We start from the raw sequence: 18,503 nt of genomic DNA on the forward strand, positions 1-18,503 counted from the left end.
CAATTAGCGTGGCTCCATCTGTTTATAACACAACTTCCAGGGAATTGAATGGTCTACAGCGACCGGAGCCCGCAGTGAAGTGTCAGGGCTCCAGCTATGCTGCTTAACAATGGCCGGTGGGTCAGGGTCACAAGATCCAGCCGCCTGCAGCAATTAGAATCACCATTCACTGGTGGGTCCCTTCTCACAGTCCAGCAGCAGCAGAGGGTGCACCATCAATTGCTGCAGCACATGGTGAATGGTACCAGGAGGGATCCATCCTGTCCCCTCTTGCAGGTGTTAGTAGGGCTCCTGGCATAGAGCCAATTAACTATTCAGTAGCAGGTGCGCCGCAGAGCTCCGTTGGAAGAGCAGCAGTCACACTTGGATCCTGCTCTGAAAAACACAGGTGCTGCTGTACATGTACAGTAGGTACCCCTTCATGGCTTGGAGACCAGAGGCAGGCATCTACATTGCCTCTGGAGTTATGCCCTTGATCAAGAATTTTATCAAGACACCCTGCTTTCTGCATACAGCCACCACTGCAAATCCTACCACAAAACTAATCCTGATCTGACAATTTGTACTGGCCTCATGGGCATGGAAAGCGGTCAGGGTTTAGTAGCGGATGCCATGCAAAGCCTAGCAAGCCTACTAGAGTGTCAGAAAGTTGATTGGCTTGTACTTTATTACTCTCTCCGCTTTATCACTCTCCAAAGCGTAGTATATCTACCCCTATGGCACAAAAACATTTTACTACAGTATGTGTATCATCAGGACAGTGCAGACTGGAAAAGATTTAACTCCCCCTTTTGGGTGCCAAAAAAACCGCTACCTAGTGCTAGGTGTCAAAAGATGATGAAATAGGTATATAAAAAATATTTTTAATAAAAGTAACACTGGTTAAAATATATTAACATGAAATACAAATTATGCAACAATGCAGACAGGAAAAAGTCATACCGGTAGGGGTGTATGGAGCCACAGGTGTGGAGGTGAAACAGAGTATCCCAGGAAAATACCCTGTTTTTGGCTCCAAAGATTTTTCCCACCGACGCGTTTCGGAACTATCCTGTCCCTTTTTCAATGCACAGGAAAAAGGGACAGGATAGTCCCGAAACGCGTTGGCGTTGCCCTGCTGTGCCTTCATCATCCACGGACATTTAAACCCTTCATCATGATCGGTGGGAAAAATCTTTGGAGCCAAAAACGGGGTATTTTCCCGGGATACTCTGTTTCACCTCAACATCAGTAGGGTCCAAGCAGTGCCAGTGCAGTTTCCCAGGCTCCATACCCTGCTCTGAAAGGTGGACTGCACTTCCTGCTGGTAGCTCTATCACTGGCTATGTATGTGTATACCTTAATAAGATCACACAAGGTTTTCCATATTCTGTAGATCCTGTCAGGGGTGTAGCTGGAACTTTGTGGGCCTCATAGCAAAATTTTGAAGGGGCCCCTGTCCAAATGCTTCTAGAGACACCTCTCTGCTGCAGTTCTTAATGTTATTCCCCTCAACTGTGCCTTAGATCCTTTTCTGATCCAAAGTGCTTTAGTTAATGTTATGCTCTATAGTAGTGCCCTAGTTTATGTTGTGAACCATAGTAATGCCCTAATTCATTATTATATCACACTGTAGGGCTGCCTGGCTGCCAGTACATATTATGCAACATAGTACCCCCATATTCACATTATGACACAGTGTCCCCAGTTCATATTATGCCACATTACACTGCCACAATATAGTAGGTCCACTTCATATTGTGCTACATGACACTGCCCCAGTTCATACTATGTAACAATATAATGCCCTCCAATTCATTTTATACCACATTACAATGAGCAGGTCCAGGGGCATAACTAGATATACTGCAGGCCCCAAGGCAAATGTTTGTAAAGACCCGTATGTAGCTACTACTGGTGACAAGTGTATATAAAACACATGTAACTGTGACAGAAAAGAAGGGCCCCTTTAAACTCTGGGCCCCATAGCAGCTGCACTCTCTGCACATATGGTAGCTACGCCCATGGATCCTATTGTTTAATTGTAATCCACATTTATTTTAATCTCTACATTTTTAGTTATGACAGACTGATACAAATATATTTAAGACTGTAGCTGTATGACACCTTTATTTAACACAATCAAACATTATTTATCTTGGTGGAAGGGGGGTGCACAAAGTCTCTAAAATGTACAATATTTTCTATAGTCTATCTTCTCTCCCAGCTTTGTTCCTGCGAGGATCTCTTCAAACTTGGCATCCACTTCTTTACTCTGTTCTTCAGTAAAAAGACTCTTCCAGTCCCCGATTTCTCCTTAATAATTAGAAGTGGAAAAAGTTACAATGACTCAATATTTTTAAATGCAATGCTGCAGTTTATACACTCGTGGGGAGCCTGTTGCGCTCCCTCACCCCCCTTCCCCCGCCAGCATTCCGCCGCTGGGATCACATGGCCAGTATGCTGACCACTGGGATCCCCAGCGGCGGTCACGCATACCCAACTCATTCTCATTGTATTATGCTATACCACCACCACTTGCAGGGCCGGCCCTATAATTACGCACATTACGCAGATGAGTAAGGCGCCGCACATAGAGGGCGCTCACTCAGTCTGCCGTCAATGAACAAAGCACCGCTCAGCACAGCCAAGTTACTGTATTACTCACTGTGCTGCTGCGGCTGGCTGCTCGGCGTATGCGGCTCCTCCTCCCTGTGTGCAGTGTGCATATCTGTAATGAGCGGCGAGACGTCATGACGTCCCGCCGCACATTACAACATGCACAACCTGTGCTTGGGCAGGACGACCGCCGCCGGCCGCAGCGCCATTGCCGCTGCGCCTGGTGTGGAAGGTGGTGCATGCTGCTTGCCTGACCGCCGGAGTCCGGAGGAGACCTCTTTAAGCGGGTCCCTCCCGCGCACAGGCCCGGCCCTATGTAAATATATATTCACTTGCATGGATATATATATATATATATATATATATATATATATATAGATAGAGAGAGAGACAGACAGACTAGTCTATAATTATTACAGAGGGAGCAGTCTTCTGCAGATATTTGCGGTTGCAATTTTTTCAGTAGGTAGGGGGCTCAAAAGTTAGCTAGTGTAGAAGTTCTTAAACATAAGACAATCTATCCATCTATTCGTAGAGAATTGACAGATCCGGGCGCACCTTTAACAAATCTCAAAACATAGCCACTATTAAAAATATAGTAGCTGCTCCTATTCGACCATCTGAATGTAAATTTAGATACATAAAACAGAAAAACATGTTACTTTGTTATAAAGTAACAGCAAAGGAGCGCCGATAATTTTCAGGATAATTAAAAGGAAGTTTGCCCATAGCAACCAATCAGTTGCTCTGAATAAGTTTATAGTATGCAAATTATAAATGTTACGTCAATGCCGATTGGTTGCCATGGGCAACTTATCCACTGGCACACTTCCCCACTCTTTTCACTGCTTAATAAATCTCCCTCTAAGTATTTTTTCTGCAGTGCATTGTCATAATTAATATGGTACATTTTTATGCGTGAACTAGCAGTGTTTACTATATATTTATCAAGATGGCCAGACCATTCACAAATGGTTAGCCAAGCTTCCAAGCATGGGCCCCTGCATTTCCCTGATGTACCCTTCACGCTCCAGTCCGACACTGGACACAAGTATTGTACGAAACTGTGACTATTGTGTGAATATAGATGTTACACATGACTCAGAATCAGCCCCCAGTTTTTCCTACTCTGGATGACACATACAGTAACTTTAATTCAATGAATACAGTATAAAACAAATAATGCTTTCCAAGAATATTTGGGTGGACAATTCTGAAACACTGATAGATGGTAAACTATTAAAAAAGGCGTGGTAATAGCAACAAGTCACATGTTTGCTGTAATTTTCTAAGCAAAACATTTTCGAGCTGTTGTTGATTACAACATATATGCAGTTAGCCACGCTTTGGTTTTCATATCTTTCCCAAAGTATATTGTACATATGGTTTTCTTGAATAAAAGATACAGATGTGTCCGGTGTCATCTTGCAGGCTATTTGCAGCAAACGCGACTCATTTGCTGTGTACAATGTGCCTGTGGCTGTGCGTGGGCACGTGTGTACGCACCAGCTTCCAAAGGAATGCCGGGTGCGTATGCACACTGCAACTAGTGACAGCAGGATGCACGGGAATTTGCTGAAGTGATGCATACACATGCGGCAAACAATTTCATGTAGGATGAATAAAGACACATCTGTATGCTATGCATGTGTATTTACATGTTGCAAACAAGGCTCCAAAGTAGAAGAAGAATTTGACCTCTAAGTGGTCATGGAAGTGTATTACTATACTTGCAGTTCTTAAAGGAAATATAGAAAGTAATAGCCTTTTCTATGCACAACTTACAGGTCGAGGCTAAAATTGTATAGAAAAAGGAAAGTAAATTCCTGCTGGAATAATAATATATATTCCTTCCTACCATATATATTTAAGGTCATAACATGTTTACCTATATTACTGTCTATCTATCTACACACACACACACACACACACACACACACACACACACACACACACACACACACACACACACACTGTACTTTGTAAGCCTAAAATACTTTTTTACTTATGAAAAATGCAAATCATAATTTTACTAACCTTTTCGGAAGACTGCCCCTCCTATATTTCCATGAGTATTACCAGAATTCTCTTTCATTGATTTAAAAGTAGTTTTGTTTTGAACGTGCTGGACTTGCTCATCTGTCATAGATAGCCCATAGAAGTCTGCTATTTTCCTTATTTCTGCAGGGAAGTCCTTTAAGAGAAATAGCAACTGATTTAAACAAATGAATGGGTTAAAGAAAAAAAAAATAAAGGGGGATGGGGGGTTTATGGGAAGAGGCTCATTCACAATAATAATACATTTCTGTGGGATATTAGTGAAAGAAATATATTGTACATTTACAGAAAACAGACCTGACATATAGAACCATAAACAGTCTCTAATTTCCAGGGGCAGTTCCTTAGTGTTTCCTGAAAGGTGTGTCCTTTAAAACAGGTCTTTTATTCAACACTGACTAACTCAATACCACCCTGTTTTTCTGGATTTCAGTTGTATGTACTTCTTAACATTTATGTCCAGCTCTACTGAAACCAAAAACATACAATGACGACAAACGTGACGAGATCTGTAATGGTAATAAAGGATCAAGGGCACAGATATGTAGACTGTTCAATGACATTAACAGCAAACCTAAGCTAATAATCATTGTTCTTTAATCATTAAAACATTTATTATGGTTAGTAGTGTTGTAGAAACTACAAACAATATGGAAGACACTTACCGTTTTCATATCTTCAAATGTAAGTACAAGTATATTCCCATCATCAATATGTTTCTCCAAGCTAAGCACATGATCAAAATAGGACCCATAAATTACTATAATAGAGGAAACATGCTTTAATAATGGATTACGCAGATAACACTGGTCAACAACAATTTTGACCCAACTGTTTTAATGGGTATTGTATTAATGTATTCTGAGTATACTTTTTTAAATGCTGAATGAAACTAAGCAATTCTATCTTTCCTATCAGGCTTAGTTTTCATCTGGAGTCATGGTTATTTTGCTCATTTACAATTATGAGATTATATAGAAGTATTCCTTTTTTTTAAATAAAGCAGAAAGAATTGATATACGGTATTTAGACAAGATTGAGTATCAGAAATATAAAAAAAGGGAATATCTGTGGAGATCTAAAAAGGTCACTGTACATCAGCTAGGGTTGCAGATAGCGACAAGTACAGTAGTGTTGATTTTTTTTTATGTAAGTGGGACAATGGGGACAAGTAAAACCACTATGTTTAGAAGGACTGTCCAAAACGTGCTCACTTGTTCCAGGCCAGAAAGATTTTAGGAATGTCGATCATGATAAATTGCAACTTCCTACTGTACTTTGCACATCTAGACTGGACTTGAAAGCAAAACAAACTGGATTCACATACTGTACTTGATTAATGAAATTCCCTGGATCTGTGGCGCCTATAATAAAATTTAACTTAGGTGCCTTCAGATCATTGAATGGTTTAGAAATAGGAGATTTAAGGGAGAGTTGAAGTTGAGAAAGCTGTGAAAGGTGTTTTTTCTTGTTCCCTAGTCCTAGTGTATGCAGCCATGCTCTATGAAAACATTCCAAAGCTGCTCAATGTTTTTAAACGCATTTAAAATGCCTATGTCTGCTTAAAATGGAAAAATCCTGTTTCCAGAATGAGCGAGTTGGGACATTTGTAGTGGTGTGCCATATGTATAACAACACAGAGTGTCAGTGATTACCTTCTGCATAATATTATTATTATTATTGTTATTAATATGAAGGTTGTCACAGAACCCTTAGCTCCAGATAGTGGGGAAAATGACGTATATTATACTTCTAAAAAACAGGGATATACAAAAGTAAAAAAATAAATAAATACAAACCTAAAAACAAAGGTGTAAGGCTTACAAATTAGTGGGAGAAAGGGAGAGTTGAGATGAAAGGAGCAAGTATGGCTCACAGAGGAGATTTGGACAGTACTGTGGGTGTAGTAGTGTGACTAGTATAGGTGGGAGTATTGTAGCTTACGTTAGTGCTCAGAGACAATTTAAAGATATGAAAAGAGTGAACACACATGGTGGGTATTCCCAGCACAGGAGAATTATTGTAGGTGGTAGTGAGAGGTGGGCATTAAAGAAGAGGAGGAGAGGAACGATTCAGAAGTAGAATTATGTTGATGTGAGAGATAGTACTGTATTTCTTGTCACCCTGGACTCTGCCACTGGAGTCAAAGGTAGTAAAAAGGAAGCAGAATTGGAACACTAAGGAAATATACGTTATGGTAAGAACTTACCGTTGATAACGTGATTTCTCTTATGTCCACAGGTATCCACAGGATAACATTGGGATATTGTCGAGTGACAGCGAAAATGGCACCAACACGGTCACAAGCTTTCTGGCCTCCCAGGATGCATTGGGGCCCTCACCATATAGTCCCGCCCACTGACTCAGTCAGATCAGTTCTTTCCACAGCGATTTTAGGCAGGAACATCAGGCAGAGACCTGTTTAGGCGATAACAACACACATGCACACCCTTCCATACAAGAAGGAAGAGGTTTTAGTGATTGTCTAGATCCTCAAATCAGATGCGTCAGGGTGGGATCCCTGTGGATACCTGTGGACATAAGAGAAATCACGTTATCAACAGTAAGTTCTTACCATAGCGTTTATTTCTCTGGCTGGGTCCACAGGATTATCCACAGGATAACATTGGGATTCCCAAAGCCATTTTAGTGGTGGCGACGCTCCCGATTGCATAGGAGGACCTTTCGCCCGAAGTCTGCGTCATGAGAGGCAAAAGTATCCAAGGCATAATGTCTGATGAATGTGTTTATGGAAGACCTTGTGGCTGCCCTACCTACATATCTGTTCTGCTGAAGCACCCTGTTGTGCTGCCCAAGAAGGACCTACCTTACGTGCTGCCCAAGAAGGACCTACCTTACGTGTAGAGTGTGCAGAGACATTAGCCGGAATAGGGAGATCTGCATGAGAATAAGCTTCGGATATTACCATTCGGAGCCATCTCGCCAGCGTCTGTTTACTAGCAGGCCATCCTCTTCTATGGAATCCATATAGGATGAAGAGAGAATCTGTTTTCCTGATGGCACTAGTACGATCTATGTAGATTCTCAAAGCTCGGACCACGTCCAGCGACTCTTCTCCCGCAGATAGTCCCAATGCCTGAAAAGCTGGGACTACAATCTCTTCATTCAGGTGAAACTTTGATACCACCTTTGGAAGATAACTAGATCTCGTTCTGAGAACTGCTCTGTCTGGAAAAAAACTTAGGAAAGGAGACTTACATGATAATGCTCCTAAATCTGACACTCTTCTGACGCCATTGCCAGTAAAAAAAGAACTTTAACCGTTAACCACTTAAGATCTGCTCTCTCAAGTGGTTCAAACAGAGGACCCTGGAGAAATGTAAGAACTAAATTCAAATCCCAGGGAGCTGCAGGAGGAACAAATGGAGGTTGAATATATACTACTCCTTGAAAAAACTTATGTATATCCTGTAAATCAGCAATCTTCTGCTGAAACCATACAGTCAACGCAGAGACTTGAACCCTCAAGGAAGCAACTTTCAACCCTTTATCCAATCCTGCCTGAAGGAAATCCAAAATCCTAGCTACTTTAAAAGATCTCGGATTTAAATTTTTTCCAGTACACCAGTGAATATAGGCTTGTCATATTCTATGATACACACGGGCCGAAGAAGGCTTCCTTGCTCTAAGCATGGTTTGAATTACTTGTTTCGAAAAACCTTTAGCCTCTAAGATAGAGGTTTCAACAGCCACGCCGTCAAAGATAGGCGATCCAGATGACTGACAACAAGGACCCTGCATTAGTAGATCTGGACGTTGAGGGAGCAGTATCGGTGCTTCCACGGACATTCTCAACAGATCTGTGTACTAATGCCTTCTTGGCCAAGCTGGAGCTATTAGAATGATTGCTCCTTTTGCCTGTTTTATCTTTCTCACTACTCTGGGTAACAGAGACATTGGAGGGAACAGATATGCCAGCTGAAACCTCCATTCTACTGAGAGTGCGTCTACAAGGACCGCTCCTGGGTCCCTTGTTCTTGATCCGTATCTCGGAATTTTGTTGTTTAGACGAGACGCCATAAGGTCTATCTCCGGTAGACCCCATCTGTTCACCAGTGTCTGAAACACTTCTGGGTGTAGTGCCCATTCGGTTTCCTGAATGGTGTGCAGACTGAGAAAATCCGCTTCCCAGTTTAGTACACCCGGGACAAATACTGCTGACAATGCTGGGAGATGGAGTTCTGCCCATTTTAAAATGGGAGTTACTTCCTCCATCAGACTCTTGCTGTGAGTTCCTCCTTGATGATTGAGGTATGCTACTGCCGTCGCATTGTCTGAGCGGATTTGGACTGGTCTTCCTTGTAGACTGTCCTTTGCCTGAACTAGAGCCAAGTAAACGGCCCTTATCTCCAACAGATTTATCGGCAGGCGACTTTCCCTTGCGGTCCATTTTCCCTGGAACCATAGGCTTCCGAGTACCGCCCCCCAGCCTTGCAGGCTGGCATCTGTTGTCAGGACTTGCCACTCTTTTATCCAAAAGGGTCTCCCCTTGTTTAAATGGTCTGTCTGTAGCCACCACGCTAGAGACCTTTTTACATTCACTGGAATCTTTATCATCTGCTTCTTTATCGTCTGATGATTTCGGTTCCATTTGGTCAAAATAAGGTGCTGCAACGGTCTGGAGTGGAATTGCGCATATTCCGCCATGTCGAAGGTTGATACCATCAGACCCAACAGTCGCATTGCTGCATGGACTGATATTGTCTGGGCTTGCAATGCTTTCTGAGCCATGACCTGCACCTTGACTATCTTTTTCTCTGGTAAGAGAACTTTCTGTAGGTCTGAATCCAATATGGCCCCAAAATGAACCATCCGCTGTGACGGATTCAGGGATGACTTTTCCCAATTTATGAGCCACCCGTGTCTCTGTAAACAAACTATCGTCTGTTGAAGATGGCTCAACAGTAAATCTTGCGACTGTGCTAAGATTAACAGGTCGTCGAGGTACGGGAATATTCTTATCCCTTGCTTGCGCAGACAAGCTGCCATAACCACCATGATCTTGGTAAACACCCTGGGTGCTGTAGCTAGCCCGAAAGGCAGAGCTTGGAACTGGAAATGTTCCTGGAGGATGGCAAACCTGAGGTAACACTGATGTGACAGTGCTATAGGCACATGTAGGTAAGCATCCCATACATCCAGAGATACCATGTAATCTCCCGGTTCCATAGCCAACATTATGAAGCGTAGCGTCTCCATGTGGAACTTCGGGATCCATATGTATCTGTTCAACATTTTCAGATTTAGAATTGGTCGATATGACCCATTTGGTTTCTGGATTAGAAATAGATTGGAGTAAAACCCCTCTCCCCTTTGTGATGGAGGTACTGGGACAATCACACCTGACTGCAGTAATTTTTGAACTGCTTCTTGCAGGGCATTGGCCTTTGACTCTATACGAGACGGGCTGGTGCAAAAAAATCTTTGAGGAGGCTGCCTCCTGAATGGGAACCCATAACTCTGAGATACTACCTTCTGCACCCAAGCATCTGTTGTTGACTGTTGCCATATGTGTGCAAAATGAAGGAGTAGGCCCCCAACCCTGGAATCCTCCAGGTGGAGGCCCGTCTCTTCAGGCTGAGGGTTTCTGTTCAGGTTTGGAAGCTGGATTTAAACTGGGGTTGTTTAGGCTCCTCTTTTGCTTTCGCTTTGCTTTGCCAATGAAAAGAGCTAAATTTTAAACCCTTGGACTTAGGGTTATAGGTAGCCGTAAATCTGACCTTTTTCGATTCAGCCTCTGATTCAAGGATATCCGATAAAGGTTTTCCAAATAATATATTACCAACAAAAGGCAATGCTTCCAATTCCTTCTTGGATTCCGCATCTGCCTACCAGGTACATAGCCAAATTGCTCAGTGAGCGACTACTGTCAAAGCTGAAGCTTTAGAAGCAACTGTACCTACATCAACTGCTGCTTCTTCCAAATACTGGGCAGATTGTCTTAACCGGCAAAAACAATCCTCTTGCTCCCTAATAGAAGGGATGCTATTCTCTAGTTCCTCTATCCATTCGCCCATTGCCTTTGCTACCCAGGCCGAAGCCATAGCAGGTCTTACCACTGCTCCTACTAAAGAAAAAATATTTTTCAACAGGCTATCTACCCTTCTGTCTGTGACATCATTTAGTGAGGTAGATGACAGTGGTAAAGCAGATTTATGCACGAGTCGCAGAACATGTGCATCTACTTTTGGAGGAACTTCCCTTTTCGAACAATCCACAGCTGGAAATGGATAATAAGAATAGGAATCTTAAACTTCTTACTGGGCGCCGCCCAAGACTCATCCATCATTTCCGTCAGCTCATCTGACGCTGGGAATTCAGCTTTCACAGTCTTTGTTCGTTTAAATACAGGTGCTTTAGCTTTTAACACTGTCTTGGCTGGCTCTTCTAACGAGAGAACAGCCTTCACAGCATTAATAAGTTCAGCTACATCATCTGAACTAAAACTCTGCGACTGATCATAATACGGAGTCGAATCTACTGTATCATCATCCGTTGTATCATCTTGTGTAGTCTGCCACATAGACGTATTTGTCTTAGTCTTACCTGTCTCTTGGTTGCTTGTAGAGGCTACTGGAACCAAGCCGTAGGAAGGGAGCTGCATATATGGGTTCATAGTGTAACCTAACCCTTGAGGTGGTGCTACTGGAGTTAACTTGTCCACAATAGAAGACAGAGTCTTTGCAAACATATTCCATGATGGCTCTGTTGGTGGTTGAACCAACTCCTGTTTTTTACTTTGCTGAAAAGCTAAACAGTTTGCACACAAACCCTCATAAGTGACCAATTGATTCATATCAATTACCCCTGACCTACAAGATAAGCATGTTAGGGCTGTAGGAGTGTTTGATAAATTCTCCTCATCACTTTTGCCGCTCACAGACATGGTATTAATCTGATATTGACTACACAATTTGTGACTGAATGTCACCCTATATGTCAGTATATAGAGGTGAGATCAATCTGACCACAGTGCACCTGATTTGAGGGTCAGAACAGGACTGACATTACACAGAATAGTCAGCACGCATACTAGCAGTCAGTCACATGTTAAAGCATTAGACATTGTCATATGAGAATACAACCTCCATAACAACTAGTGATGAGCGGGTTCGGTTCCTCGGAATCCGAACCCCCCCGAACTTCAGCCTTTTTACACGGATCCGAGGCAGACTCGGATCTTCCCGTCTTGCTCGGCTAACCCGAGCGCGCCCGAACGTCATCATCCCGCTGTCGGATTCTCGCGAGGCTCGTATTCTATCGAGAGACTCGGATTCTATATAAGGAGCCGCGCGTCGCCGCCATTTTCACACGTGCATTGAGATTGATAGGGAGAGGACGTGGCTGGCGTCCTCTCCGTTTATAGAGAAGAGAGTAGAGAGTTAGAGACACTATTTACTAATTTTGGGGAGCATATTAGGACTGGAGTACTACTACTTGCTGATAGTGTGACCAGTGACCATTGACCACCAGTTTAATTAATCCGTTCTCTGCCTGAAAAAAAACGATACACAGTGTGACACAGTCACATACCATATCTGTGCTCAGCCTCAGTGTGCTGCATCATCATATGTAATACTGTATATCTGACTGTGCTGAGTGCTCACTGCTCACACAGCTTAATTGTGGGGGAGACTGGGGAGCAGTTAGAGCAGGAGTACATAAATAATATATTTTAAGTACAGTGCACACTTTTGCTGCCAGAGTGCCACACTGCCAGTGTGACTGACCAGTGACCACACTGACCACCAGTATATTGTGATTGTCTGCTTAGGACGGAGTACTACTTGCTGATAGTGTGACCAGTGACCACCACCAGTTTAATTAATCCGTTCTCTGCCTGAAAAAAAACGATACACAGTGTGACACAGTCACATACCATATCTGTGCTCAGCCCAGTGTGCTGCATCATATGTAATACTGTATATCATTATCTGACTGTGCTGAGTGCTCACTGCTCACACAGCTTAATTGTGGGGGAGACTGGGGAGCAGTTATAGCAGGAGTACATATTTTAAGTACAGTGCACACTTTTGCTGCCAGAGTGCCACTGCCAGTGTGACTGACCAGTGACCACTGACCACCAGTATATTGTGATTGTCTGCTGACCACCAGTATATTGTGATTGTCTGCCTGAAAAAGTTAAACACTCGTCGTGTGGTGTTTTTATAAACGCATTCTGCAGACAGTGTCCAGCAGGTCCGTCATTACATAATATATACCTGTCCGGCTGCAGTACTAGTGTGATATATATATTTTTTAATTTTATCTCATTATCATCCAGTCTATATTAGCAGCAGACACAGTACGGTAGTCAACGGCTGAAGCTACCTCTGTGTCGGCAGTCGCTCGTCCATCCATAATTGTATACCACCTACCCGTGGTTTTTTTTTTTCTATCTTCTTGATACTAGTAGCTTACTTTAGGAGTCTGCAGTGCTGACAGACAGTGTCCAGCAGGTCCGTCATTACATAATATATACCTGTCCGGCTGCAGTACTAGTGTGATATATATATATATTTTAATTTTATCTCATTATCATCCAGTCTATATTAGCAGCAGACACAGTACGGTAGTCCACGGCTGTAGCTACCTCTGTGTCGGCAGTCGCTCGCCATCCATAAGTATACTAGTATCCATCCATCTCCATTGTTTACCTGAGGTGCCTTTTAGTTGTGCCTATTAAAATATGGAGAACAAAAATGTTGAGGTTCCAAAAATAGGGAAAGATCAAGATCGACTTCCACCTCGTGCTGAAGCTGCTGCCACTAGTCATGGCCGAGACGATGAAATGCCAGCAATGTCGTCTGCCAAGGCCGATGCCCAATGTCATAGTACAGAGCATGTAAAATCCAAAACACCAAATATCAGTAAAAAAAGGACTCAAAAATCTAAAATAAAATTGTCGGAGGAGAAGCGTAAACTTGCCAATATGCCATTTACCACACGGAGTGGCAAGGAACGGCTGAGGCCCTGGCCTATGTTCATGGCTAGTGGTTCAGCTTCACATGAGGATGGAAGCACTCAGCCTCTCGCTAGAAAAATGAAAAGACTCAAGCTGGCAAAAGCACAGCAAAGAACTGTGCGTTCTTCGAAATCACAAATCCACAAGGAGAGTCCAATTGTGTCGTTTGCGATGCCTGACCTTCCCAACACTGGACGTGAAGAGCATGCTCCTTCCACCATTTGCACGCCCCCTGCAAGTGCTGGAAGGAGCACCCGCAGTCCAGTTCCTGATAGTCAGATTGAAGATGTCAGTGTTGAAGTACACCAGGATGAGGAGGATATGGGTGTTGCTGGCGCTGGGGAGGAAATTGACCAGGAGGATTCTAATGGTGAGGTGGTTTGTTTAAGTCAGGCACCCGGGGAGACACCTGTTGTCCGTGGGAGAAATATGGCCATTGACATGCCTGGTGAAAATACCAAAAAAATCAGCTCTTCGGTGTGGAAGTATTTCAACAGAAATGCGGACAACATTTGTCAAGCCGTGTGTTGCCTTTGTCAAGCTGTAATAAGTAGGGGTAAGGACGTTAACCACCTCGGAACATCCTCCCTTATACGTCACCTGCAGCGCATTCATCATAAGTCAGTGACAAGTTCAAAAACTTTGGGCGACAGCGGAAGCAGTCCACTGACCAGTAAATCCCTTCCTCTTGTAACCAAGCTCACGCAAACCACCCCACCAACTCCCTCAGTGTCAATTTCCTCCTTCCCCAGGAATGCCAATAGTCCTGCAGGCCATGTCACTGGCAATTCTGACGAGTCCTCTCCTGCCTGGGATTCCTCCGATGCATCCTTGCGTGTAACGCCTACTACTGCTGGCGCTGCTGTTGTTGCTGCTGGGAGTCGATGGTCATCCCAGAGGGGAAGTCGGAAGACCACTTGTACTACTTCCAGTAAGCAATTGACTGTCCAACAGTCCTTTGCGAGGAAGATGAAATATCACAGCAGTCATCCTGTTGCAAAGCGGATAACTGAGGCCTTGACAACTATGTTGGTGTTAGACGTGCGTCCGGTATCCGCCGTTAGTTCACAGGGAACTAGACAATTTCTTGAGGTAGTGTGCCCCCGTTACCAAATACCATCTAGGTTCCACTTCTCTAGGCAGGCGATACCGAGAATGTACACGGACGTCAGAAAAAGACTCACCAGTGTCCTAAAAAATGCAGTTGTACCCAATGTCCACTTAACCACGGACATGTGGACAAGTGGAGCAGGGCAGGGTCAGGACTATATGACTGTGACAGCCCACTGGGTAGATGTATGGACTCCCGCCGCAAGAACAGCAGCGGCGGCACCAGTAACAGCATCTCGCAAACGCCAACTCTTTCCTAGGCAGGCTACGCTTTGTATCACCGGTTTCCAGAATACGCACACAGCTGAAAACCTCTTACGGCAACTGAGGAAGATCATCGCGGAATGGCTTACCCCAATTGGACTCTCCTGTGGATTTGTGGCATCGGACAACGCCAGCAATATTGTGTGTGCATTAAATATGGGCAAATTCCAGCACGTCCCATGTTTTGCACATACCTTGAATTTGGTGGTGCAGAATTATTTAAAAAACGAGAGGGGCGTGCAAGAGATGCTGTCGGTGGCCAGAAGAATTGTGGGACACTTTCGGCGTACAGGCACCACGTACAGAAGACTGGAGCACCACCAAAAACGCCTGAACCTGCCCTGCCATCATCTGAAGCAAGAAGTGGTAACGAGGTGGAATTCAACCCTATATATGCTTCAGAGGTTGGAGGAGCAGCAAAAGGCCATTCAAGCCTATACAATTGAGCACGATATAGGAGGTGGAATGCACCTGTCTCAAGCGCAGTGGAGAATGATTTCAACGTTGTGCAAGGTTCTGCTGCCCTTTGAACTTGCCACACGTGAAGTCAGTTCAGACACTGCCAGCCTGAGTCAGGTCATTCCCCTCATCAGGCTTTTGCAGAAGAAGCTGGAGACATTGAAGGAGGAGCTAACACAGAGCGATTCCGCTAGGCATGTGGGACTTGTGGATGGAGCCCTTAATTCGCTTAACAAGGATTCACGGGTGGTCAATCTGTTGAAATCAGAGCACTACATTTTGGCCACCGTGCTCGATCCTAGATTTAAAACCTACCTTGGATCTCTCTTTCCGGCAGACACAAGTCTGCTGGGGTTCAAAGACCTGCTGGTGAGAAAATTGTCAAGTCAAGCGGAACGCGACCTGTCAACATCTCCTCCTTCACATTCTCCCGCAACTGGGGGTGCGAGGAAAAGGCTCAGAATTCCGAGCCCACCCGCTGGCGGTGATGCAGGGCAGTCTGGAGCGACTGCTGATGCTGACATCTGGTCCGGACTGAAGGACCTGCCAACGATTACGGATACGGACATGTCGTCTACTGGCACTGCATATGATTCTCTCCCCATTGAAAGAATGGTGGAGGATTATATGAGTGACCGCATCCAAGTAGGCACGTCACACAGTCCGTACTTATACTGGCAGGAAAAAGAGGCAATTTGGAGGCCCTTGCACAAACTGGCTTTATTCTACCTAAGTTGCCCTCCCACAAGTGTGTACTCCGAAAGAGTGTTTAGTGCCGCCGCTCACCTTGTCAGCAATCGGCGTACGAGGTTACTTCCAGAAAATGTGGAGAAGATGATGTTCATTAAAATGAATTATAATCAATTCCTCCGTGGAGACATTGACCAGCAGCAATTGCCTCCACAAAGTACACAGGGAGCTGAGATGGTGGATTCCAGTGGGGACGAATTGATAATCTGTGAGGAGGGGGATGTACACGGTGATATATTGGAGGATGATGATGAGGTGGACATCTTGCCTCTGTAGAGCCAGTTTGTGCAAGGAGAGATTAATTGCTTCTTTTTTGGTGGGGGTCCAAACCAACCCGTCATTTCAGTCACAGTCGTGTGGCAGACCCTGTCACTGAAATGATGGGTTGGTTAAAGTGTGCATGTCCTGTTTATACAACATAAGGGTGGGTGGGAGGGCCCAAGGACAATTCCATCTTGCACCTCTTTTTTCTTTCATTTTTCTTTGCGTCATGTGCTGTTTGGGGAGTATTTTTTTGAAGGGCCATCCTTCGTGACACTGCAGTGCCACTCCTAGATGGGCCAGGTGTTTGTGTCGGCCACTAGGGTCGCTTAGCTTACTCACACAGCTACCTCATTGCGCCTCTTTTTTTCTTTGCGTCATGTGCTGTTTGGGGAGTGTTTTTTGGAAGGGCCATCCTGTGTGACACTGCAGTGCCACTCCTAGATGGGCCAGGTGTTTGTGTCGGCCACTAGGGTCGCTTAGCTTACTCACACAGCTACCTCATTGCGCCTCTTTTTTTCTTTGCGTCATGTGCTGTTTGGGGAGTGTTTTTTGGAAGGGCCATCCTGCGTGACACTGCAGTGCCACTCCTAGATGGGCCAGGTGTTTGTGTCGGCCACTAGGGTCGCTTAGCTTACTCACACAGCTACCTCATTGCGCCTCTTTTTTTCTTTGCGTCATGTGCTGTTTGGGGAGTGTTTCTTGGAAGGGCCATCCTGCGTGACACTGCAGTGCCACTCCTAGATGGGCCAGGTGTTTGTGTCGGCCACTAGGGTCGCTTAGCTTACTCACACAGCTACCTCATTGCGCCTCTTTTTTTCTTTGCGTCATGTGCTGTTTGGGGAGTGTTTTTTGGAAGGGCCATCCTGCGTGACACTGCAGTGCCACTCCTAGATGGGCCAGGTGTTTGTGTCTGCCACTAGGGTCGCTTAGCTTACTCACACAGCTACCTCATTGCGCCTCTTTTTTTCTTTGCGTCATGTGCTGTTTGGGGAGTGTTTTTTGGAAGGGCCATCCTGCGTGACACTGCAGTGCCACTCCTAGATGGGCCAGGTGTTTGTGTCGGCCACTAGGGTCGCTTAGCTTAGTCATCCAGCGACCTCGGTGCAAATTTTAGGACTAAAAATAATATTGTGAGGTGTGAGGTGTTCAGAATAGACTGAAAATGAGTGGAAATTATGGTTTTTGAGGTTAATAATACTTTGGGATCAAAATGACCCCCAAATTCTATGATTTAAGCTGTTTTTTAGTGTTTTTTGAAAAAAACACCCGAATCCAAAACACACCCGAATCCGACAAAAAAAATTCGGTGAGGTTTTGCCAAAACGCGGTCGAACCCAAAACACGGCCGCGGAACCGAACCCAAAACCAAAACCCGAAAAATTTCAAGTGCACATCTCGGATATCCTTACAAAGAAATCAGGATCTAATAAGTGGAGATAAAGATATGGTAGGAAAAAAAAAAGGGCAGACTAGATTGGCCAAGTGGTTCTTACCTGCCGTCACATTCTATGTTTCTATGGAAGAGATCGGGCAAAAAAGGATCACACTTGGATCTTGGCAAAAAGAAGTATGGAGAAATTACGTAGACATAGCCATATATAGATCATTGATCACTTTTGAGAGGAAAGTCTTGGTGGAATATTGGTAGTCATACAGTATGGCTGATTTCAGAGACCCTAGATGGGAGAGCAGAGAAAGCAAGGTAGATGGTAAAATACAAACCACTAAAGTAGTTGAAGGCAAAGCGAAGAGGAGAAAAAGGGTGGTAGTTTCAGAAGGATTGGGTCAAGAGAGCCTTTATTTAGGATGGATGGGTTTAGTGAATGTATAATGGAGGATGTACAGTAATTGAGCTAATAGGCATAGACAGGTTGAGTTAGAACCGGGAGAGAGTGTCCTGTGAGACAATAAGATACAGATATACAGTATCCTCACTTACTGGTTGCCCGTATGCCATATGGCGCGAGACACCTGCCACGACTCAGACACTCAGAGGAGCAGCGTACCAAGTTTT

General features: G+C 44.3%; 1 protein-coding gene across 1 annotated transcript in view; it reads right to left on the bottom strand.

Moving 5' to 3' along the window:
- Positions 1–2,092: 2,092 nt before the first annotated feature.
- Positions 2,093–18,503, bottom strand: part of LOC134910170 (sulfotransferase 6B1-like) — a 101,521-nt gene continuing 85,110 nt past the window's right edge. Inside the window, exons 5-7 of the mRNA XM_063917895.1 lie at positions 5,322–5,416; positions 4,636–4,792; positions 2,093–2,295 (exon numbers count right to left, since the gene is read on the bottom strand). Of these exons, the coding sequence (XP_063773965.1) occupies positions 2,165–2,295; positions 4,636–4,792; positions 5,322–5,416 (383 nt within the window). The 3' untranslated portion in view covers positions 2,093–2,164. The remainder of the gene's footprint in view (positions 2,296–4,635; positions 4,793–5,321; positions 5,417–18,503) is intronic.

This window comes from Pseudophryne corroboree, chromosome 4 (assembly GCF_028390025.1).
Source record: "Pseudophryne corroboree isolate aPseCor3 chromosome 4, aPseCor3.hap2, whole genome shotgun sequence".
Classification (NCBI taxonomy): domain Eukaryota; kingdom Metazoa; phylum Chordata; class Amphibia; order Anura; family Myobatrachidae; genus Pseudophryne; species Pseudophryne corroboree.